We start from the raw sequence: 23,416 nt of genomic DNA, 5'->3' as shown, positions 1-23,416 counted from the left end.
AGGCTAGTTCATTGAATGTATTCAAATCACAGATCGATAGATTTTTAACCAATAAGGGAATTAAGGGTTACGGGGAGAGGACGGGTAAGTGGAGCTGAGCCCACGGCCAGATCAGCCATGATCTTGTTGAATGGCAGAGCAGGCTCGAGGGGCTAGATGGCCTACTCCTGTTCCTAATTCTTATGTTCTTATGTTCTTATGAATTCGTTGCCTACCTAAGACGTCTAGCTGGACCATGTAAGTTCAAAAACACGTTGGGAGACATGCTGTGGGACCTCTTTGTAATCGGCCTCAACCACGAGGTGATCTTGTGTAAGCTACTGGCGGCGGAGACGTTGGATTTGAGCAAGGCCATCACGATTGCCCAGGCATGCATGACGACGGACAAAAACTTAAAGCAGATATCATCAAAAAATCGGAACTCGGCAAGTACTGTAATCAAGATTGTATCGTTGTTTGGCAGAGCTGCATATGGCAGGGATTCTCGACTACGTATGCGAAACCTGTGGCTGCTCAAAGTCTGCCAACGGGAATGAATCCGATTTCACCATGTTGCCGTTTTGGGGACAATCATTGGCCTCATCAGTGTTGGTTTAAACAGTACATTTGTAAAAGCTGTTCGAGACTGGGGCATCTCCAGCACATGTGTCCGCAACTGAGCAAGCGTGCTGTGACACACCACGTGGAGGATGATGACCAGTATAGCATGGATCTGGATATGCAGTCCGAGATACCAGAGGAGGAAGTGTATGGACTGTATTCGTTCCTAACAAAGAGCCAACCGATAATGATTAATGTGAAACTTAGCGGTGTGCCGGTACCGATGGAATTGGACACTGGTGCGAATCAATCAATAATGAGCCAGAAGACATTCGAGAAACTGTGGGATACTAAGGCTGTGAGGCCTAAGCTGAGTCCAGTCAATGCCAAGTTGCGTACGTACACTAAAGAACTCATAACGGTGATTGGCAGTGCAGTAGTCAAGGTGTCGTATGATGGTGCGGTTCATGATTTTGCTATTGAGAGAGTGCAGCAAAGGTTCACCAGACTGATTCCTGGGATGGCGGGACTGACATATCAAGAAAGACTGGATCAACTGGGCTTGTATTCACTGGAGTTCAGAAGAATGAGAGGGGATCTCATAGAAACGTTTACAATTCTGAAGGGTTTAGACAGGTTAGATGAAGGAAGAATGTTCCCAATGTTGGGGAAGTCCAGAACCAGGGGTCACAGTCTAAGGATAAGGGGTAAGCCATTTAGGACCGAGATGATGAGAAACTTCTTCACCCAGAGAGTGGTGAACCTGTGGAATTCTCTACCACAGAAAGTTGTTGAGGCCAATTCACTAAATATATTCAAAAAGGAGTTAGATGTAGTCCTTACTACTAGGGGGATCAAGGGGTATGGCGAGAAAACAGGAATGGGGTACTGAAGTTGCATGTTCAGCCATGAACTCATTGAATGGCGGTGCAGGCTCGAAGGGCCGAATGGCCTACTCCTGCATCTATTTTCTATGTTTCTATGTTTCTATGATTTACGGTTATGGATTGTTCCAGGCAAGCTGTTCAGCAGGAATTGGCTAGAAAAAAATCAAATGGAATTGGAACGATATCAAAGCACTGTCATTGGAGGATGATACTCCATGTGCTCAAGTACTGAGCAAGTTCCCCTCACTGTTTGAACCAGGCATCAGCAATTCCACGGGAGCCAAGGTGCAGATCCACGTGGACTCGGATGCAATACCCTTCCATCATAAAGCTCGGGCAGTTCCATACATGATGAGGGAGAAGGTCGAAATCGAACTGGACAGACTCCAGCATGAAGGGGTCATATCACCGGTCGAATTTAACAAATGGGCCAGCCCCATTGTTCCCGTGTTGAAGAGTGATGGCGCTGTCAGGATTTGTGGAAACTACAAGGTTACAATCAACCGAGTTTCAAAACAGGATGAATACCCGTTACCGAAGGCTGATGACCTGTTTGCAGTGCTAGCGGCGGGGGGGGGGGGGGGGGGGCGGGGCGGGGGGAGGGAGTCATTCACTAAACTGGATCTGACGTCGGCCTACATGACACAGGAGCTGGTCGAGACGTCGAAGAAACTTATAAGCATCAACATTCATAAAGGACTGTCTATCCACAACAGGTGTCCTTTCGGAATTCGCTCGGCTGCAGCAATATTTCAGAGTTACATGGAGAGTCTACTGAAGTCTGTCCCTAGAACCATCGTGTTCCAAGATGACATCCTGGTCACAGATCGTGACACCGCCGAACATCTGAACAACCTGGAAGAGGTTCTACACTGTCTGGACAAAGTGGGACTCTGACTGAAACATTCGAAGTGCGTCCTCGTGCCACCGGAAGTCGAATTCCTGGGGAGGAAAATTGCTGCTGATGGCATCAGGCCTACGGACTTGAAAACCAAGGCTATCAAAAATGCACCCAAGCCTCAGAATGTGACGGATCTGCGTTCATTCCTTGGTCTACTCAACTACTTCGGTAACTTCCTACCTAGATTGAGCACTTCATTAGAGCCACTGCACATGCTGCTAAGAAAAGCTGATAACTGGGTTTGGGGTGCATCTCAAGATAGAGCTTTTGAGAAAGTTACTAATCTGCCTTGCTCTAACAAGCTGCTGGTACATTATGATCCGTGTAAGTGTCTAGTATTGGCCTGTGATGCTTTGTCATATGGAGTTGGTTGCGTGCTCCAACAAGCTAATGAGTCGGGTAAACTACAACCTGGTGTGTATGCTTCTAAAAGTTTGTCAAAGAGCCTACAGCATGGTAGAGAAAGAAGCACTAGCCTGTGTGTATGGGGTTAAAAAGATGCATCAGTACCTGTTTGGTCTTCGGTTTGAACTGGAAACAGATCACAAGCCACTCATTTCATTGTTTTTGGAAAACAAAGGTATCAATACCAATGCATCGTCCTGCATCCAGAAGTGGGCGCTGACATTATTTGCCTATGATTATGTCATTCGCCATAGACCTGGCACCGAGAATTGTGTCGATGCTTTGAGCCGTCTGCCGTTGCCCACACCGGAGGTGGAAACGCCACAACCTGCAGATCTATTGTTAGTTATAGATGCTTTTGAAAGTGAAGGAACCCCTGTCATGGCTCAACAAGTTAAGACCTGGAACAGCCAGGACCTGATATTATCAGTTGTGAAACGTTGTATCCTTAGTGGTGATTGGTCTGCCATACCCAAGCAAATGGGTGATGTGACCAAACCTTACAACCGTCGCAAAGACGAACTATCCATTCATTCAGATTGTTTACTGTGGGGTAATCATGTTATTATGCCTAAGAAAGGCAGAGAGAAATTTGTACATGAACTACATAGCAATCACCCAAGTATTGTCATGATGAAAGCCATTGCCAGGTCTCATGTATTGGTGGCCTGGAATTGACTCTGATCTGGAATCATGTGTGCATCAGTGCAACACTTGTATGCAGCTAAGTAAAACACCAGCGGAATCAGGGCTGAGTCTGTGGTCGTGGCCATCAAAACCATGGTCCAGGATCCACATCGACTTTGCAGGTCCCTTTCTGGGAAAGATGTTTTTAGTTGTGGATGCATATTCCAAGTGGATAGAGTGTACAATCATGTCATCCAGTACACCCACAGCTACCATTGAGAGCCTTCGTGTCATGTTTGCCACTCATGGTCTACCCGACATCGTTGTAAGTGACAATGGATCTTGCTTCACTAGTCTGGAGTTTCAAGAGTTCATGAAACTCAATAGTATCAAACATGTGAGGTCAGCACCATTCAAACCCGCATCCAATGGACAAGCAGAGCGTGCTGTCCAAACCATCAAGCAGAGTATGAAATGTGTAACTCAAGGTTCACTGCAAACTCACTTGTCATGCATATTACTTAGTTACAGGACAAGACCCCACACGCTTACCGGGGTCCCCCCTGCTGAACTATTGATGAAGAGAGGTCTCAAGATCAAGCTCTCTCTTGTCCACCCTGACTTGAACGATCATATTGAATACAGACATCAAAGTCAGCAGTGATATCATGATCTTGCTGCTGTGTCACGTGACATTTCTGTTAACGATCCTGTGTATGTACTAAATTATGGTCAAGATCCCAAGTGGGTCACTGTTACGGCCAAGAAGGGTAACAGAGTGTTTATCATCAAGCTCAAGAATGGGCAGACATGCAGGAAACATGTTGATCAGATAAAGCTGCGACACACGGATGAACCGGAACAGTCTGAGGAAGACACAGTCAGTGACCAACCAACCTAACCTCAGTCATCAGAGGACTCCGCTGTCATCAATGAATCTGGACTTTCAATCCCTGACGTGGTCATTGCCACTCCCATCAGATCGGCTACCCAGCCCCCAGTCGTAACAGACTCAGAACGCTCGCCCAAGGCTGGAGTTGAACTGAGACGATCAACTCGGGAGCAGAAAGCCCCGGACCGTCTCAATTTGTAAAAAGACTGTTACTAATATCTTAAAGGGGGATATTGTCATATATGTATTCTTGGGTTTACTAGCCACCAGGTGGCACCACTGTCGAGGTCATTGGGCTGTGCACACATGTGTGCAGCCCAGGTATAAAAGGTCAGCCATCTTGTAATGTAATCACTTTGGGCCCGAATAAAGCAGAGCCAGGTTTGTACCTGTGTTAGTCTACAGTATTCAGTCTATCGAGTTATTACATACACACCTTCTTTCTTTCTCTCTTTCTCTCTTTCTTTCTCTCTTCTCTCTTTCTCTCTCCCTTTCTCTCGCTCTTTCTCTCTCTCTTTCTTCCCCTCTCTCTCTCTTTCTCTTGCCTCTGTGCTGAGTGAGCTTGTCCCAGCTAGGGGCGTACCTGCTATTAACTCCGGTGCCCCCCACCCCCACCTCCCCACTGCCCCTTCCCAGATTCAGTTCAGTCACGGAGTTCCTGTTCCTGATTACTATCAGGCGACCCCCCCACCGCGAAGGTTGCACATGAGGCGATCGGACAAGGAGAGGGAAAAGCTCGGTTGTGATGCCCATATGGTTGAGCAGCCTGCTGAGGAACTGCCGGAGCACACAGATGAGGAATAGACTCTTGACCTTGGTTCTGGAGGGTTGCCAACACCCATGAAGGCTATTCCAGCAACACTTAGCATCTTCTTAGTGCCAGCTGTGGTTCAGTGGGCAGCACACAAGCCTATGAGTCAGAAGGTTGTGGGTTCAAGTCCCACTCCAGAGACTTGAGTACATAAATCCAGGCTGACTCTCCAAGTGCAGTGCTGAGGGAGCACCGTACTGTCAGAGGGGCAGTACTGAGGGAGCGCCGCACTGTCAGAGGGGCAGTACTGAGGGAGCGCTGCACTGTCGGAGATGCCGTCTTTCGGATGAGACATTAAACCGAGGCCCAGTCTGCTCTCTCAGGTGAATGTAAAAAGATCGCATGGCACTATTTTGAAGAAGAGCAGGGGAGTTATCCCCGGTGTCCTGGGGCCAATATTTATCCCTCAATCAACATAACAAAAACAGATTATCTGGCCATTATCACATTGCGGTGTGTGGGAGCTTGCTGTGCGCAATTTGGCTGCCGCGTTCCCCACATTACAACAGTGACTACGCTCCAAAAGTACTTCATTGCTTGAGACGTCCGGTGGGGAAGAAAGGGAGAACATTGGTGGAAGGACAAGAACAGATCCTTTAGAGTAACTTGAATTAGCTCTTTTAAGAAATTCGCTGCCATTTACTGAGGTTGCACAGGGAGTCAAACTGCTCTGGGATCAGAGACACTTAAGGGCATGCAGTTTTAACATTTATTTTAAATTATTTTATTTTAAAACACACTCCCTTCCGGCTCATCCCTGCTTTGGAGATACACTGGGTTGGCCACGCTATTAACGGGGTGGGGGAGTGGGGGGGGGGTGCGTGGGTGCAGGGGGAAGGGGACACACAGGCTCTGCTGGAATTAACAGCAAGACCTAATTTCAATCAAAGAATGCAGCCTCCCACCCGACAGACAGCCAGAGGGACTGCCTGGAGCTGGGAGTTCAAAGAAGGGGCTGGGGCCACGGTTAGTGGAGTCGATGGTGGCCATGGTTAAGGAATGTGGGGGAGGGGGCGGGGCGGGAGATTGGGCTGTGATTGAGGTGGGGGAAGGGAATCTGGCCGCGATCGATGGAGGTGTGGGGAAGGGGCTGGGCACAATCGGGGGGAGGGGCTGGGCGCGATCGGGGGAGGAGCTGGGAGCGATCGGGGGGAGGGGCTGGGCACGATTGGGTGGGGAGGGGCTGGGCTGATTGGGGGGGAGGGGTTGGGAGTGATCGGGGAGAGAGGCTTGGAGTGATTGGGGGGAGGGGCTGGGCACGATCAAGGGGGAGGGGCTGGGACTGGTCGGGGGGGGCTGGGTGCGATCGGAGGGGTGGGGGAGGGGCTGGGCGTGATAGGGGGGAGGGGCTGGGAGCGATTGGAGGGGAAGGGCTGGGAGCAATCGGGGGAGGGGCTTGGAGTGATCGGGGAGGGGCTTGGAGCGATTGGAGGAGGTGCCTGTGCGCGATCGGGGGAGGAGCTTGGAGTGATTGGGGGAGGGGCTTGGAGCAATCGGGTGCAAGGGACTGGGCTGATCGGGGGGGGGCTGGGAGCGATTGGGGGGGAAAGGGGGGGCTTAGAGCGATCGGGGGAGGGTCTTGGAGTGATTGGGGGAGGGGCTTGGAGCAATCGGGGGTGAGGGACTGGGCTGATCGAGGGGGGCTGGGAGCGATCGGGGGAAAGGGGGGCTTAGAGCGATCGGGGGAGGGTCTTGGAGTGATTGGGGGAGGGGCTTGGAGCAATCGGGGGCGAGGGACTGGGCTAATCGGGGGGGGAGGGGCTTGGAGCGATCGGAGGGAGGGGCTGGGAGCGATCGGAGGGAGGGGCTGGGTGCAATTGGGGGGAGGGGCTGGGTGCGATCCTGGGAGGGGGCAGGCTGGTTGCCGCCAGACGGGCCCAGTTAAAATCGGGCCCGTTATCTTTCAGCCTCAGCTCGCCTTCCATCGGTGCACCAGGTCGGTCCAGCCAGGTGGGCTCAGTTTAAGTGCTCTCTGTAGTAGAAGGGCTCATTATCTTTCGGAAATATCCCACCTTGCCATATTGGGATCCTTAAAACCGTTATAGTGAAGTTAAAATCGTGGATGACCCCATAACTTGGCGGCATCACAAAATCATGTCTTTTTCACTGGTTGCTGGAACTGGCTGTTCCCTAGTCAGATCTGAAAGGAGACGGTACAACCTGGCTACAGAACCATGGCCCTAAATAACCATCCTCACACGCACTTACAGCAACCTCACACGTCCTGTCCCCCAGCCCAGGAAAAAGAAAGATTTGCATTTCTATAGCGCCTTTCACGACCACCAGACTGTCCCAAAGCGATGTACAGACAATGCAGTACTTTTTTTGAACTGTTGGAATGTGGGAAACGCGGCAGCCAATTTGTGCACAGCAAGCTCCCACACACACAGCAATGTGATAATGACCCAGATAATCTGTTTTTGTTAGCAATGTGGATTGAGGGATAAATATTGGCCCCAGAACACCGAGGAACAAAGGGAGGGATGGGAATGTATTTTTTTTCAAACGTGGTGAAAATGTTCTTCCCTTTATTCTCCTCCGGCAAGATATACATTTATATATAAATGTATTTAAAATTGTTGCTGTAAGAAAAGTTGCCTCTGTCAGCAAACTTTAAGTAAACAGAAAACGGTGGGAGGGGTTTGACAGCTTTGGTGTCCATCACCTTAGAGGATGGGCAGTGGACGTGGGCAGGGCCACTTAGATGTCTTGGCTTATAAATGCAGGTGTAACTAACAGGTGAATGGGATGCTGGTGGAGTCAGAGCAAGAGGCGGTCCTAGTTTTAACATAGCCGTTACTTTGCAGCCTGCTCCGTGAGGTGGTAGCCTAGACTGATCTAAGCCACGAGAAAGGTTTTTTTTTTGCACGCTGGTGGTTAAGGGTTTTATTTTTGCCCAGAGTTTGGTATCTGCCACGTTAAGTGATAATCATGAGACGTCAGTTCACTAGCCAATCGTCCTACAGTACATCAGGGGGCAGGTTAGGGGGGTCGTACAGGAAGAGCTATGGGTTCGGGGACAGCTCGGGAATGTCGTCCTTGGGGTACGGAGCAGGGATGGGGTTCTCGGCGATGCGGGGCGGTCAGGGTCTGGGGCAGAGTTCGTTTGGAGGGGGCTCATCGATGTCAATGTCTGTCGGTCTGGGCGTGGGCAAGGGCGCCAACGAAAAGGACACCATGATAAACCTCAACAACCGACTGTCTGCTTACCTGCAGAAGGTCAGGGACCTGGAAAGTGCCAACACACAGCTGGAACTGCAGCTAAAAGAGTTCCAGATCGGAAAGGCCATAACCGGGATCGACTATGATGCTTACGATGCAGTGATCAAACCACTGAGAGCTAAGGTACGAGCGTGTTTACGGCGTCAAGGCCAATATCAGACCAGCCATGATCTCACTGAATAGCGGGGCAGGCTCGAGGGGCCGAATGGCCGCCTCCTTCTCCTGTTTCTTATGTTCTTGAAATTAGGCTTGGGCGAAGAGTAACATCTGGCGGGCGGGTTAAGTTTAAAATTTGCTCCCCAATGTTAACCTAGAGATTTGTGCATACATCTGCTCCCACCCAGACTGGTAGCTGCAGTTTAACTGAAGCCTCCCAGCTAATTCTGCTGTACAGGCAAAGGAGACGAAAGTACCGAATACTGATTCCATACCATCTCTCCTTTAGCTTGGATTGCGAGCCAGGGGAAGGGACCAGGAGTGGCGGGTGTTAACACACAAAGCTGTCTTGACTGACGCTACTCTCCTGAAGCCCCCATTTGCAGCAACTCTCTGCAACAAGGTTTCATGAAACGTCTTTATAACGACTGTTACTTATGAACTGCTGGTACTATGCTGCCGTCTGTCTTGTGGTTATGGTAGCTGTCTAATGCACGGCTTCCAACATAGCTGCGACGTTTTCACAACAACATTCCCATTAACCCTGTGCTTCCCGCACCAAGCACCAAGTGTAAAAGGAGCTTCAATCTAAAAGGGATGCAGTGTACGGTACACTATGCTGTTGTACACCTTGCAACCCGCTGTGTTTACCAACACGAATGTGACTCAGTTGGTGACTTGGAAACATATTGCTAGTTTAAAAAATATATAAATTGGAGCTTAAAATTGCTAAAAATCCAGAGGTAATGTATAATTTGGAGTTACTGTATGATACTGCATTACATTGCCACAACTTGAAGCCTTTCGAAGAAAGCGATACTGCACGAAAAGCAGGCATGGCTCGTTTCCACTCCGAGATTAATCGACTCTCGCAGGGGTCCAATTCGGTAAGTGCTGGCTGGGCTTCAGGACCCAGGCCGAGGTGGCCATTCTCCGCCCGATACCGTAGCTGGGCTATTCAACTGCACGTAGCATCACAGCCAAAGCATCCTCGTCCCAGCAGGGGTCGATGCAGAGTGAGCAGAAGCAGGAAAGCAAGCTGTGTCGATCGCCTTCACCTCTACCCCGACGGCACCACCCCATCCATCCCAACTCAGGAAGACAGAGGCTCAAAGTGGTACCCCACCCCCTCTCCTCTCTGACAACACCGAACAACGATAGAAGCACCAACTTCACCACTCTGTTCCCTACTGCACAGCACAGTAGCGACCTTGAGGCACCAGAAGGTGTCAAAAAACGCCATCAAATATTGCCAGTTTAGTTACTTTACACTGACTTGAGTCCAATCCCGTGTGACAATGAATGTAAACGATTTCTTGACATTACACATATCGATTTTCAAACCAGACTTTGTTCCAGCTCGAAATTGGGGTTTAGAATTGATCTCCAGTCATATCTATTTTAGTTCCATTTCTAGTTTTAACAAAGTTCCTCATTTTGTTCGAGACACAAAGGGCTGGATTTTCGGGCTACTGCCGCCCCTGTTTGCCGCCCCCTCCGGCACTATGGTGACGGTAAGTTCCGGGCGGGCGGCCAGCCTCCAGTGCCCCGCTGGGACATTTGGGGCCGGTTTGGGCGAGGCGCGGAGCATTACCGCCCGGGAGAGGCGAGCCGGTGTGCAACGCTTCCTAGTCGTGACACCGGCTCGATTTGTGACTCCCGTCCGACCCGCAGCGCCCCCTGGTGCGACCGCCTGTGAAAGCGGGCGGCCCGAGCTGCAGCGGCCGCAATGAGGTCAGTAATGTCCACCTCGGGTAAGTGTGATTGGGTTTTGGTTTGTTTTTCTGCGATTAATGTTGTGGTGGCGTGGGCCGTGTATTGGGAATGTTTCTGTTGGGTTGTTATCAGCGCTCCCAAGCCGGGTGTTTAGCTCGGGATCTTCCTATGCTCAGCTGGCCTAGCGCCCTGAGACAGGTATGTAATGCCTCTCTTAGCGCCCCGCCCCACACTCGGGGCCCAGCTGATCAATTTTGCTGACTGAGGCGCAAAGTGTTCCCAGGCGCAAACTTTACCGCCAGGAAATGAGCAAAGCCAAAAAGCCTGCCCAAATTTAGCTCATGATTTCTAATCCCTATTCTACATATATAATATAGATAGGGGTGTGACATGGGTTGCATAAAAGGGGCAAAAACCTTCTGCTCAATGGGCTTGTAGCTCCCTATGCCATTGTTCGCAACTCAGAGCTTCACTCATAGGGCATAGATGGCAGGGTACAGGGCAATTGTACCACCCTGGCTCGCCACGCCCACAGCCAGCAGTGTGGGAATGCAAGGACCAGCTCTACGATTTGATCGCTGGTCGGCTGATCTCAGTCTGGCCCATGGCGGGCACTCTCGCTGTCTCCCATGTGAGGAGGCAGCCCTGCTTCCTGCTGTCAGCATTGGTGGGCAGACAAGACAGGGCTTGGTGAGATGCAGTCTGTAATGTAATTGCTTCGTGGGTTCTTTGCTTAAGAATTCACAGCATCGCATTGCTATTAAGAACTAGTTGGTTGTTGAACCTTTAGTTAATAAATCACACTACACATTACCAGTTCATCCACCAGGTTCACAACTGCTTGCCTCATCGTGGATCCCCTGAATACAACTGGCTGGGGTTTTATTGAGTCTTGTGAACTCCCACAACTGCTCTACAACTATTTTGAGTTGGACCTATAAGTCAAGTGCCCCGTGCTTAAAGGGGGGGCTCTAAAACCGACACATTGAACAAATTAAACTTTAGATGGTAATCTTAAATCAATTTAAAATTTGGTTGCCGGGGGTGATGATGCACTCCAGTCCCTCCGACGCCCACCTCTTGCGGAAGGCCGCGAGCGTACCGTTGGACACCGCGTGCTCCATCTCCAGGGACACCCTGGCTCGGATGTAACCGCGGAAGAGAGGCAGGCAGTCGGGCTGAACGACCCCCTCGATCGGCCGCTGCCTGGACCGGCTGATGGCCCCCTTGGCCAGGCCCAGGAGCAGTCCTACGAGGAGGCCTTCCGACCTACCCGCTCCCCTCCGCAAAGGGTGCCCAAAGATCAGGCGTGTGGGAGCAACAGCTCTACAACTCTTTTGTTGCAAATAAATAAACAATTAGTCCAAGTGCCCCCTCATTAAAGGGGGAAGCGGGGGACACTCCAAAAACTTTTCAAGTGCCCTTTTATTGTTTTTTTTTTATTGTTTTTGTGGGTTTTTTTGTGTTTTTAAAAAAAAAAAAAAAATTTTTTTTTTTGGGCACTAAAATCATTTTTTTTTCCTAAGTGCCTATAAAAGGGGAGGGGGACACTAAAAACCCGGCAATTAAAACAAATTACATTTTAAAACATAGCAACAGCTCTACAACTCTGTTTTGTACTCCCTAAAAATCATTAGATTGAGTGCCCCCTGATCTGGGGGACACTCCAGACACTTATACCCGCCCTCTTTTTTTTTTGTTGTTTTTTTTTTTGTTTTTTTTTCCTTTCGTGATTTTTTTTTGGGCATTAAAATCATATAATTTACAAGTGCCCCCTATAAAAGGGGAGTGGGACACTAAAACCCAGCAATTAAAACAAATTAAACTTTAAAACATAGCAACAGCTCTACAAGCCTGTGAGCATACTCACAGGTGCACACATTACACAGTCTTGGCTTGCAATGTCCAGAATGGGCGAGACAGTGCAGGCCCTAAAATCCATAGTGCTGCCGCCTCCCTTAAATACTACAAGTGCTGGATAGAATGCAGACACAGATGTATATCCTCATCGGTCAAACCCAATGCACCTCAAGAACCACCCACCCCCCCCCCCCTCCCCAAAGCACCAATTAAGACAGCAGCTTACTCGTAAGTCATTATGACGATGCATTAAAGTCTGCAGAGCATATGTGTTTACTTTGTGTTTTGCCTTCAGATTTTGTCAGTTCACCTTGGCAATGCTCGCCTGGCTTTGGACCTTGACAATGCAACACTGGCCGCGAAGGACTACGGCAATAAGTACGTGTGCCATTTCTTTACTTGCCTAATGATGTTTCATTACTACCTACTTTCTAAAAAAACAAACTTTTGAGATGTGGGCATCGCTGGCAAGGCCAGCATTTATTGCCCATCCCCCAATTGCCCCTCGAATGTGATGGTAAGCCGCCTTCTTGAACCGCTGCAGTCCGTGTGGTGAAGTTGCTCCCAAGCCGCTGTTGCCTAAGGGATCTCCAGGATTCTGACCCAGCGACATACTTCTCATACTAAGTGAGAAGTGCATGAAAAGCAATCACTGTGGGTCAGTCACTTCCCCCCACCCCGTACGTCCACCTCGTGTCCATCCACGGTGGGTGTGCCGATCGACAGACCGACCCATGTAACTCCTTGTGTCAGCGGTGGCTCAGTGGGCAGCACTCTCGTCTCTGAGTCAGAAGGTTGTGGGTTCAAGTCCCACTCCAGGGACTCGAGCACAAAAATCTAGGCTGACACTCCCAGTGCAGTACTGAGGGAGCGCGCACTGTTGGAGGGGCAGTACTGAGGGAGTGCCGCACTGTTGGAGGGGCAATACTGAGGGAGCACTGCACTATCAGAGGTGTCAACTATCAGATGAGATGTTAAACCGAGGCCCCGTCTGCTCTCTCAGGTGGACGTGAAAGATCCCACGGCACTATTTCGAAGAAGAGCAAGGGAGTTCTCCCTGGTGTCCAGGGTCCAATATTTATCCCTCAATCAACATAAAAACAGATTATCTGGTCATTATCACATTGCTGTGTGTGGGAGCTTGCTGTGCGCAAGTTGGCTGCCGCATTGCCCACATTACAACAGTGACTGCACTCCAAAAGTACTTTTTTGGCTGTAAAGCGCTTTGAGACGTCCGGTGGTCATGAAAGGCGCTATATAAATGCAAGTCTGCCCACCTTTCCTTCCTTCCTTCCTTCCTTCCTTCCTTCCATTCCCTTCCCTTCACTGCCAACAATCATTGCTGAAAAAAGTAATAGATTACGGGGGAAGAGTTGTAATAAAATTATTAACAACCGTCGATACCTTGATGACCATTTCTTCTTAAACATGTTTGTGCGCCTTAGCGTTTAATTAATACTGAGCCATATTTGTCCCCACAAGCGTGTGGTTTTGAGATCCCGTGTATGGACCTGTGATTCTTGCTTGGGTTAAACAAGTTTTTAAAAAAAAAATATCTTCAAACTAGATTTGAAAATGAGTTTAGCATCAGACAATCCGTGGAAGCTGACATTGCTGACCTTAAATGCCTGAAAGAAGAATATCTCCGTAATTACAAGGAATTGGAATCGGAGATAGTGGTCTCGCAGGATGAGCTTGCTTTTCTGAAGAAGAACCATGAGGAGGTAAGCCAGGTTTCGTTCTGGTTTGGCATTCTTTTTGAGGTGTGGCGATCGTGGTGTTGACAAGCGGCATGTCTCCAACTTCACTCCGAGTTGCGCCTTAAGGGAATAATCCCCCTGCGTAATGTAGAGCTCCACCTCGTGGACTAATGTGGTAATGCAGCCATTGCTGTTTATACAATAAAAGCATCAGGTGACTAGGTCACCTGACCAGTTCCTGAGTGGAAGCCATCTTGTAAGTGTGTGCGTCAGTGTTGACATGGAGAAGATATCCCACCGTCCTTCCCCGTCAAACACCCCCTGGAGACTGCACTGCAGTCAGTGACGGCTGCAGGTAGTGGCACCATTTCTCCCGCCCACCTCCAGCTCATTGGCTGTCACAGCGCTGTGTTTGCCTGAGCTTCATCTCAACTTGGTCTTGGGTGATCGCCCAATACACCCCCAAGTACGTCTCTCTTAGGCGGTCCCTCGTATCGAGGATGACTTGCATCCACACTAAAAAGGGTGTTCGCAGGCGTTTCAATGAAGGATCTAACATTCCAGATCCCGAACTACATATTGAAGGGTGGAAGATGCCGGTGGGTGGATTATTTTTTTAACGTGTGGTGGCCGTTGCACACCAGCCACCACACGGGCTCGGCCAGACGATAGGAAATCTAATATTTTACACCTAATTCAAGAGAAGGACGCAAATGACAGGTCACTGCTGCAGAGATCTACTTCCTTTCCTCTCGATGGCCAAGGGGACATTCCTGGGGCCCAGGGTAATGGGTTGGAGTTGAAATCTGGTCCAACGTTGACCAACCACCAACGGGTCCAATGACCAAGTTTAGCCCATGGGATAATGGTTCAGAGTTGGAAGCTGGGACAATCTCAACTTTGTTTCGATTTTTGAATGCACTTGTCAAGAATTTAACCAGTGCCAATGTGGCAAATAGCTAGCAGAAAAAAAATGCCTAAAGATGTCTTACTGCATTTATATCGGGCCCTGGTGAGACCACACCTGGAGTACTGAGTACAGTTCTGGTCTCCTTACCCAAGGAAGGATATACTTGCCATAGGGGGAGTGCAACAGAGGTTCACCAGAATGATTCCTGGGATGCGGGGATTGACCTATGAGGAGAGATTGAGTACGCTAGGCCTATATTCCCTCAAGTTTAGAAGAATGAGAGGTGATCTCATTGAAACATACAACATTCTTACAGGGTAGATGCAGGGAGGATGTTTCCCCTGGGCTGGGGAGTCTAGAACCAGTCTCAGGATAAGGGGTTGGCCATTTAGGACTGAGATGAGGAGAAATTTCTTCACTCAGAGCGGGGTGAATCTTTGGAATTCTCTGCCCCAGAGGACTGTGGAGGCTCAGTCTTTGAGTATATTCAAGACCGAGATCGATAGATTATTAAATATCAAGCGAAATGGGGACAGTGCAGGAAAGTGGAGTTGAGCTCGAAGATCAGTCATGATCTCATTGGTGGAGCAGGCTTGAGGGGCCCAGTGACCAACTCCTGCCCCTAATTCTTATGTTCATGTGTTCTAATGGGTTTGCACTGTTCATTCTTTTAGGAGCTGATAATACTGAGGCAGAAGGTGACTGGTACAGTCAGTGTGGATGTTGCCTCTGAACCTTCAGCTGACTTGACCCAGTTACTGGCTCAAATCCGGGATGAGTATGAGACCATATGCACCACGAATCAAGCCGAGCTGGATGTCTGGTACAAGCAACAGGTGAGTTGTCGTCTTCCGGTGGATGGCTTTTGTGTGCGGCAGTTTTCCAGCAGAGTGAAGCAAATTAGCATCGCCCCCAGGCCAGAATGGGACAAGCCACAAATCCAATCCTCAAATCCAATCCTAGTCCAGGTTACAAGATTTAGCTGCTTCCTAGCATTATGTCCAAGGTCTTTTTGAACTCTTTGTATGAACTATTTCGCTGGACAATCTCGCGAGTTGGATCAAATGTCAATTGTAAACTGGGGCTCAACATATATAACATTCCACAGAAAATAGGGGCGAACTGTGAACTTTACTGCGCTCATAGCGGTGGGAAATTCGGTCGCCCCTCTGTTGCGGTGTTAATCCGGGCGCGGCGGTTAATTTTGCGCCGGAAATGGATTGCACCTGCCGCTGCAAAATTCATCAGCTGGGCCCTGAATGTGGGGCGGGGCACTGAGGGAGGCGTTGCACACCTCTCTTAGGGCGCTAGGCCGGGTGAGTGAGGGAAACTCCCAAGCTAAACAGGCGGCCTCGGAGCGCCCGAAGAGAGGGCTCAGGCGGAGGCGGGAGGGGGGGGGTGCGCGGGGAAAGCAAAAATCTGAAGAAAAACCTACCAAAAATATTCCCAATAGATAACTCTCGCCACCACAACCTAAATTGCCAAAATAAAACCCAATCGGACTTACCCGAGGTGGACATTACTGACCTCACTGCCGCTGCTACAGCTCGGGCCGCCCGCTTTCACAGGAGGTCCCACCAGGGGGCGCTGCCCGGCGCTACGTGTCGGACGGTAGTCACAAATCGAGCCGGTGTGGCACCCAGGGGCGTTGTACACCGGCTCGCCTCTCCCGGGCGGTAACGCTCCGCGCCGCGCCCAAACTGGGCCCGAATGTCCCGGCGGGGCGCTGGAGGCTGGCCGCCCGCCCGGAAGTGCTTACCGCCGGCATTGCCACCCCCTCTGGGGCGCTAACCGGGGCGGACATCACCGGAAAACCCAGCCCATAATTTTTCGAGACTTCCAAACTTGTTAACTCTGCATCATCCAGGTTAGGGGTCATTTTGTGCTCCGGACCAATTCCCCATCGGAACCTGAATCGAAACTACCCAAGGTCGTTTCATGGTGGTTCCTGATGGTCAATAGACAGAGAAGATTTTCACCGGCCTGTGGCTGAATTTGAACCGAAGATCCGGAGATAAAAAAGTCAGCGTCTCACTATTCACATCTCCCGGGGCTGTGGGTTGCAGAGACCGAAATATTCATATTTAAGTGCAACTGTCCTTCTGTTTCAAGCTCGAAACCCAAACCGTTCAAACTGTTCAAGTCAACGAGGCAGCAGAAGGCGCAAAGCTGCAGATTTCGGAATTACGCAAACAGTTTCAAACTCTGCAGGCTGAATACGACTCGCTGTACAGTGGGGTAAGTCCATGTAGAAAGTAAGGATTAAGTAAAGAGCATTCAACTGACTGCATATCGTCTCCCTAGCACATGAACTCGTCCATCCTCGAATGCGCGCTGCGCCGGCCTCCTTTGGGCCCTGTGCCTGCCGGCCTACGTTAGATCCCAGCCCGGCAACACTTCGATTTTAAAAATTCTCATCTTTGTTTTCAAATCCCTCCATGGGCTTCCTGTCTAACCCCCTCCAGCCCTACAACACTCTGAGATCCTTGTTACTCCAATTCTGGCCTCCAACATATTCCTTCACCCCTCCATCAATGGTGGCCGTGCCTTCAACTGCTTAAGTCCCAAGTTTCCTCTAACTTTCTCCACCTCTTCTAATATTTTAGCTAGTCACTTGTTTTTCTCCCTCCAAATTGTAAGCCCCCAACTGTTGCAAACAAGGGGCCATTTGCCTCTCCTTTTATAAACACTTTGCACACACGCAAAAACAGGAGGAATGGGTGTACTGAACCTCAAATAGAATGAAATAACAAGTTGGGCAAGAAATTCTACAGTGCTCCCTTTGGGGGATAACTTTTGAAAACTCAAAGTAGCGGTAGGATGTTAATGATTGTCCCCTCTCGGGAAATTCTGCCCCAAGAAGGAAGTGGAGCACTAAATCAATCAAGCGCTAACCACTTCTGACATATGAGGAGAGACTGGATCGACTGGGCCTGTATTCACTGGAGTTTAGAAGGATGAGAGGAGTTGTTAACCTTTAGAATTCCCTATCGCAGAGAGTTGTTGAGGCCAGTTCATTAGATATATTCAAGAGGGAGTTAGCTGTGGCCCTTGCAGCTAAAAGGATCAAGGGGTATGGAGAGAAAGCAGGAAAGGGGTATTGAAGGAATGATCAGCCATGATCTTATTGAATGGTGGTGCAGGCTCGAAGAGCCGAATAGCCTACTCCTGCACCTATTTTCTATGTTTCTATGTTTCTCTTTTGGGCGCGAACGTCCGAGAGCAAGGCGATAGCGGCAGAGTGCTGAACAATGTGGAGCGCATTGCTAACGGCACCAGAGGCTGCTTTACTCGCTTAAAGGGGAGAGCCAGCGATGGTGCACAATCTACTTGGCGGCAGTTCTGCGTTGCCAGGCAACCTGCACAACTGGCATTACATTACAGCCCCAAACACGCTCAGAGTGGAAGGCTTAGACATCGCACATCAATGAAGCATCAAACCTTTCAGCAGGCACCAGAATAAAGTTCAGCCTACCTGAAAACCAGTGCCTTTAATTAGTGTTCCCCCAAGCGGCTGGCCGAGGATGACCACTTGCTGCCATTGTTGACGCCCGGCGATGCTGCAGGGAGTGGGGCCCAATTTCACATCCAGGGCGGTAACTGGGAGCTGCGTGCTTTATGACATCATGATTTGCGAGGCGCTAGTGATCCAGGCGGTAAGTGTTAGCGCCGGCACTAAACTGGCAGTGAAGTTCGCGGACGTCGCTGAATTTGTTGTGCCCGGTCGCTAATCTCATAGCGTCCTCTTAGCGCCCACCCCCCGCCCACAGCACTAACTGGAAGCACTAAGCAGCTGAATTGCTTCCCTCGTTATATTTTAGTTATCTGCCCGGTGTTAGTGGTTAGTGGTTTCAGCACAAAAATCAAGGCGGACACTCCCAGTGCAGTACTGAGGGAGCTCCGCACTGTCGGAGGGGCCGTCTTTCAGATGAAACGTTAAACCGAGGCCCCGTCTGCTCTCAGGTGGATGGAAAAGATCCCATGGCCATGATTTTGAAGAAGAGCAGGAGAGTTCTCCCTGGTGTCCTGGGGCCAATATTTACTCCTCAATCCACATTAAACAAAAACAGATTATCTGGCCATTATCACATTGCAGTTTATGGGAGCTTGCTGTGCACAAGTTGGCTGCAGTGTTTCCCACATTACAACAGTGACTACTTCATTGGCTGTAAAACGCTTTGAGATGTCCGGTGATTGTGAAAGCTGTTGTATAAATGCAAATCTTTCTTTTCTTTACAACCTTGTCACAAACCCCCAACTGACAACGTGCTCAAAGGCTGCCCTTAGAAAGTTTACTGGCCAAGAGTAGGAGCCAGACACTTTCTCTGGGGATACTGCATTCATTCCTCTGTCTTTTGCCGAATCACAGGGTGAGGGAACGGCTTCAAACATTTAGCCCCGCCTGATGGCCTCCCACAATCAGGTAGGCCATGAATGGTGGTGCCAACGTGCATACAGTAACAAGTCTACCATGGGTTACAGGTGGAGGGGGACTGAACCGTGATTTAGTTCCAAGGCTCTCTGGTCGCTCCCTTGAGCACAATCATTGGAACAAAACCATTTATCTTTCTCCTCCCCTCCCCACTATCTCATTTGCAGAACTGTTCCTTGGAGTCTAGCATTCAAGAGATCAAAGATTCATATTGCCAGAAGCTCCTTTGTCTGAATGAAACTGTTTCCCAATTGGAGTTGGAAGTGACTAGCATGAGGAATGACATCCTACAGAAATCTAAAGACTACAAGACGCTCCTCAACATCAAGATGGAACTTGAGATGGAAATTGCCAACTACAAGCAACTCCTTGAAGGCATAATGATCAGGTTTGTTGGCTACATTGAAATCTAAATCAAAATAGTGGTACCACTGAAATAAAGACAAAGCGCTGGAAATCTCAGCAGGTCTGGCAGCATCTGTGATGAGAAAGAGTTAACGTTTTGGGTTGGCGACCCTTTGTCAGACCTGGAAAAGTTCGGGATATAACAGGTTCTTAAGCAAGTGCAGCGGGGAGAGAAGGACCGAACAAAAGGGAAGGTCTGTGATAGGCTGGCAGGCAGAAGAAAATGAACCTACTTGAATATAGATTTGCTGTTTGTTGAACATCAAAGGTGCAATATATTTTCCCCTGACTGCGGTGATGGCTCACGCCGCATCAATGGGCAAAAGAATCTCCACCGGGTCACTCGGCCGTAATCTCCATTCTTTATGGGTGACCCAACACAAGGTTGTTGGCCAAGACTGATCCCGTCTCTCCCAATGTCATTACAGGTTTACTTTCCAGACACAAGCTATATTTTCCAGACCATCCCCCGCCAAAACAATCACCAATCGGTCGTCTGAACCTTCGCTTCCTCTCCCCCAGCGAAGGGGACCAGAGCAAGTTATATCGCCCTAATTACTGGCAGAACTATTTTTAGCACCGAGATTGAACCTAGGACTTTGTGTTTGGCTCAGTACCACATTGGGTGGTACATTTAGCCATGGAGCCATAAGCGGAGCCCATTCCGAGACCTGTAATAAATCTATTGAATGTGGTTAACCATCCACTTCCGATAGCTTCTCAGTAACTGCTACAAAGCAGTCCAATAAATTGCAATTCTTTGGGGTCAGAATTGGTTGGTTATGGCTGTTTTTGAGGTGGTGTCACTGCCTGAGTGCTAATTTTACCGCCAGACTTTGGGTGCAGGCTCCAGCTGCCAAGTTCAGTTTATTCGGCCAAAGATATGAGAGCAGCGCTTAAAAAGTGGCGTTGCACACTCATCCTCAGGCAGGAGCTCAGTCTGCCTCCTGGAAAACAACGGGAAGAAACAAAACTTAAACTTCTCCGACCCACACACACACACTTCCCCCACTGTTACAGCTCAATGGAAAAAATGCAGAAATAAATAAAGATAAAAACGTAGCTTGCTCTCTGGGCGAGATCCCCGATGTTGACATCACTTTTCTGAGGCTATACGAACGCCTGCCCGTTAGGCCGCCGTTGAGACCGAATATCGCGAGAGCGGCACCAAGGGGGCGCTGCACGCCAGATGACGTCACCAAGCGGGTGGCGTTAGAGGGCGCACAGCGTTGCCTCTTGGCTCCTCCGCCAAAGACCCAACTAAATTTCTCCGGAGGTATGGCCGCCGATGGTAGGCATTTGCCGCCTGTCGCTGGCGGTAACGGGCTGCAGTAAAAATCCAATTTCGACCAAAGAGATTGCAAGCTAAGACCCTACTGTCAGATGTGTTGAATTCAATAAATCTGGTGACCGAACGCCAGGAAAGATGAAATGAGTGTTTAAGCGCGCGGACTGCCAACAAACACACAGGTTCAGTAATGCCTTTCGAGGAGGGGAGCCTTGTCTGGCCTACAAGTGCTCCAGCCCCACGGTTCATGCTCTCACATGGGCAATAAATACTGGCTATTCCAAGTGTTGACATCATCCCAAGAACAAATATATTTAATTCAATAGTTTTAAAAAAAACACAACCATTTTATAATGAATCTTCTTCTATTTCTTTTTAGTCAAGGGGGAAGTTCCACGGAAACTTCAGGATCAACTATAATCCAAACTACAAAAACTGGTGAGCAGCCTGTATAAATCGCTATCAATAAAGCTGTGATGTGATACCGCATGGAATCCCTAGTTTAGGGGTTTGGAAACATAGAAAATAGGAGTAGGCCATTCGGCCCTTTGAGCCTGCACCACCATTCAATAAGATCATGGCTGATCATTCCCTCAGTACCCCATTCCTGCTTTCTCTCCATACCCCTTGATCCCTTTAGTCGTAAAGGCCACATCTAACTCCCTCTTGAATATATCTAACGAACTGGCCTCAACAACTTTCTGTGGTAGAGAATTCCACAGGTTCACAACTCTGACGAAGTTTCTCCTCATCTCGGCCCTAAATGGCCTACCCCTTATCCTTAGACTGTGACCCCTGGTTCTGGACTTCCCCCAACATCGGGAACATTCTTCCTGCATCTAACCTGTCCAGTCCCATCAGAATTTTAAGTTTCTATGAGATCCCCTCTCATTCTTCTAAAGTTCAAAACTGGAGTCCGTTCTGTGTTTGCATCGGTGTTTTTTGCGATTTTAAAGAGGAGCAGAAATCTACATCATTATCAAAAGCATAAATTGTTTTAATAGGCTAAGTAGGGAGAAACTGCTTCCTATGACAGGAGGGTCAGTAACCAGAGGGCACAGATTTAATATAATTGCCTGAAGAACCAGAGGGAAGTTGAGAAGAGGCAGTGGAAGTAGATTCAACAGTAACTTTCAAACGGGGAGTTGGATAAATACTTGACGGGGGAATTTGCGGGAAAGGGCAGGGGGGAGTGGGACTAATTGGAGAGCTCTTTCAAAGAGACGTCACGATGGACCGAATGCCGTAAAATTCTATGTTCTGGTTTGCAGGCAGCCCTTCCATGTAATTAAAATTATTGCAGTAACGTGGACCTGCTGACTCAAGAAGGCCAGAAAATGATAAATATTAACAGTATTTTAAAATAGATAATGGATTATATGGTCATTGATAGGAGATTAAATGTAAAAGACTCGGAATGGGCATGAGTAACTTCCTGTGTGGCAGGGTTAGTGGTTGCCGCAGAAAAGGTGTCAACATTCAAGATTAGTTTGGTGGATGAAGGAAACCGGGCTGAAGGGATCTGGGAATGGGATGCGTTAAAGTTATTAGCTATTTGCTCACATGGAATCTAAATGGCGACACAAACTGGTTGGACCGAAAGGACTGTTTCTACGTTGTAAGGTCTGTGTGCAATTGAGTTTGCAAAGGGGTTAAGAGGTGAAGGGGAGTTAGCCACCGATGGTCCAGGCCCTCTGATTTACACTAAATAAAGCCTTCCCACCCAGCCCTATTTATAGCTTCGCTGAGTGATATTACTTGCTTAGTGCAAGTCAGCATCCAATGTAAGATTTCTACTGTGGGGTAGTGTAATAGAGCTCTCCCTTAGTGGACTACAGCTCCACGTGGTGGACACCCAATGTAATGTAACGACTGATGTCCGTACAATAAAAGGGTCATGTGTTAAAGTCACATGATGACAATGGGAGCCATCTTGTCGAGTGTGTTTGTTAGTAATGTCGGAAAGATATCACATTTTGCAAGCCTTCCCACCATGGCCCCGAGACATTCCTTCTCTTCGAGTCCCACGCTTTTAAGCCAGTCACCAATCTTGACTGAGGAGTGACCAGTTGATAGTAATTCATTTCTCCTCCTCTTTTCCAGCAATTCAAAGAATGAGATAACAATAACAGCTTGCCAGCTTCATCCCATCGTGGCAGCTCGATGGCCCGAGTAGCTGATGTCGCTTGCATTTGGACAACAGACCGCGCTGTTGACCCTTTAGGTAGCTTCTCCGGACTTCACGCAGACTGCTCGTCACTCGCTCTGACATGTAATGGTTGGAATTTCCCGTTGTGCTTTGGTTGGGCGCCTTGCTTACTTTTTTGATGATGTTCTATCTGTGGCTGTTATGGGCGATTGCATGATGGTTGGGCCAAATAAAGAAAGCATTTAACTGCACTTGGTTGTGTGTGCGTATTTATTTCACCACAATAGCTTGCATCTATATAGCGCCTTTTAAAATGGCCCTAGGCGCTTCACAGGAGCGTTATCAAACACAATTGGACACCGAGCCACGTAAACAGATATCAGGACAGATGACCAAAAGCTTGGTCAAGAGGCTTTAAGGCGCGTCTTAAAGGAGGAGAGAGAGGTGGAGAGGTTTAGGCAGGGAGTTCCAGAGCTTAGGGCCCGGCCACCAATGCCGGAGCGATTAAAATTGGG

The 23,416-nt window shown here is 49.0% G+C and overlaps 1 protein-coding gene across 1 annotated transcript in view; it reads left to right on the top strand.

Moving 5' to 3' along the window:
- Positions 1–23,100, top strand: part of LOC139238018 (keratin, type I cytoskeletal 13-like) — a 132,828-nt gene extending 109,728 nt beyond the window's left edge. Inside the window, exons 3-10 of the mRNA XM_070867415.1 lie at positions 8,280–8,408; positions 12,313–12,395; positions 13,585–13,741; positions 15,302–15,463; positions 16,740–16,865; positions 19,227–19,447; positions 21,132–21,190; positions 22,856–23,100. Coding sequence (XP_070723516.1) covers positions 8,280–8,408; positions 12,313–12,395; positions 13,585–13,741; positions 15,302–15,463; positions 16,740–16,865; positions 19,227–19,447; positions 21,132–21,190; positions 22,856–22,875 — 957 coding nt within the window. The 3' untranslated portion in view covers positions 22,876–23,100. The remainder of the gene's footprint in view (positions 1–8,279; positions 8,409–12,312; positions 12,396–13,584; positions 13,742–15,301; positions 15,464–16,739; positions 16,866–19,226; positions 19,448–21,131; positions 21,191–22,855) is intronic.
- Positions 23,101–23,416: the final 316 nt, after the last annotated feature.

Source organism: Pristiophorus japonicus, chromosome 24, assembly GCF_044704955.1.
Source record: "Pristiophorus japonicus isolate sPriJap1 chromosome 24, sPriJap1.hap1, whole genome shotgun sequence".
NCBI classification, from domain to species: Eukaryota; Metazoa; Chordata; class Chondrichthyes; family Pristiophoridae; genus Pristiophorus; species Pristiophorus japonicus.
This window is presented reverse-complemented; position numbering and strand designations above follow the sequence as displayed.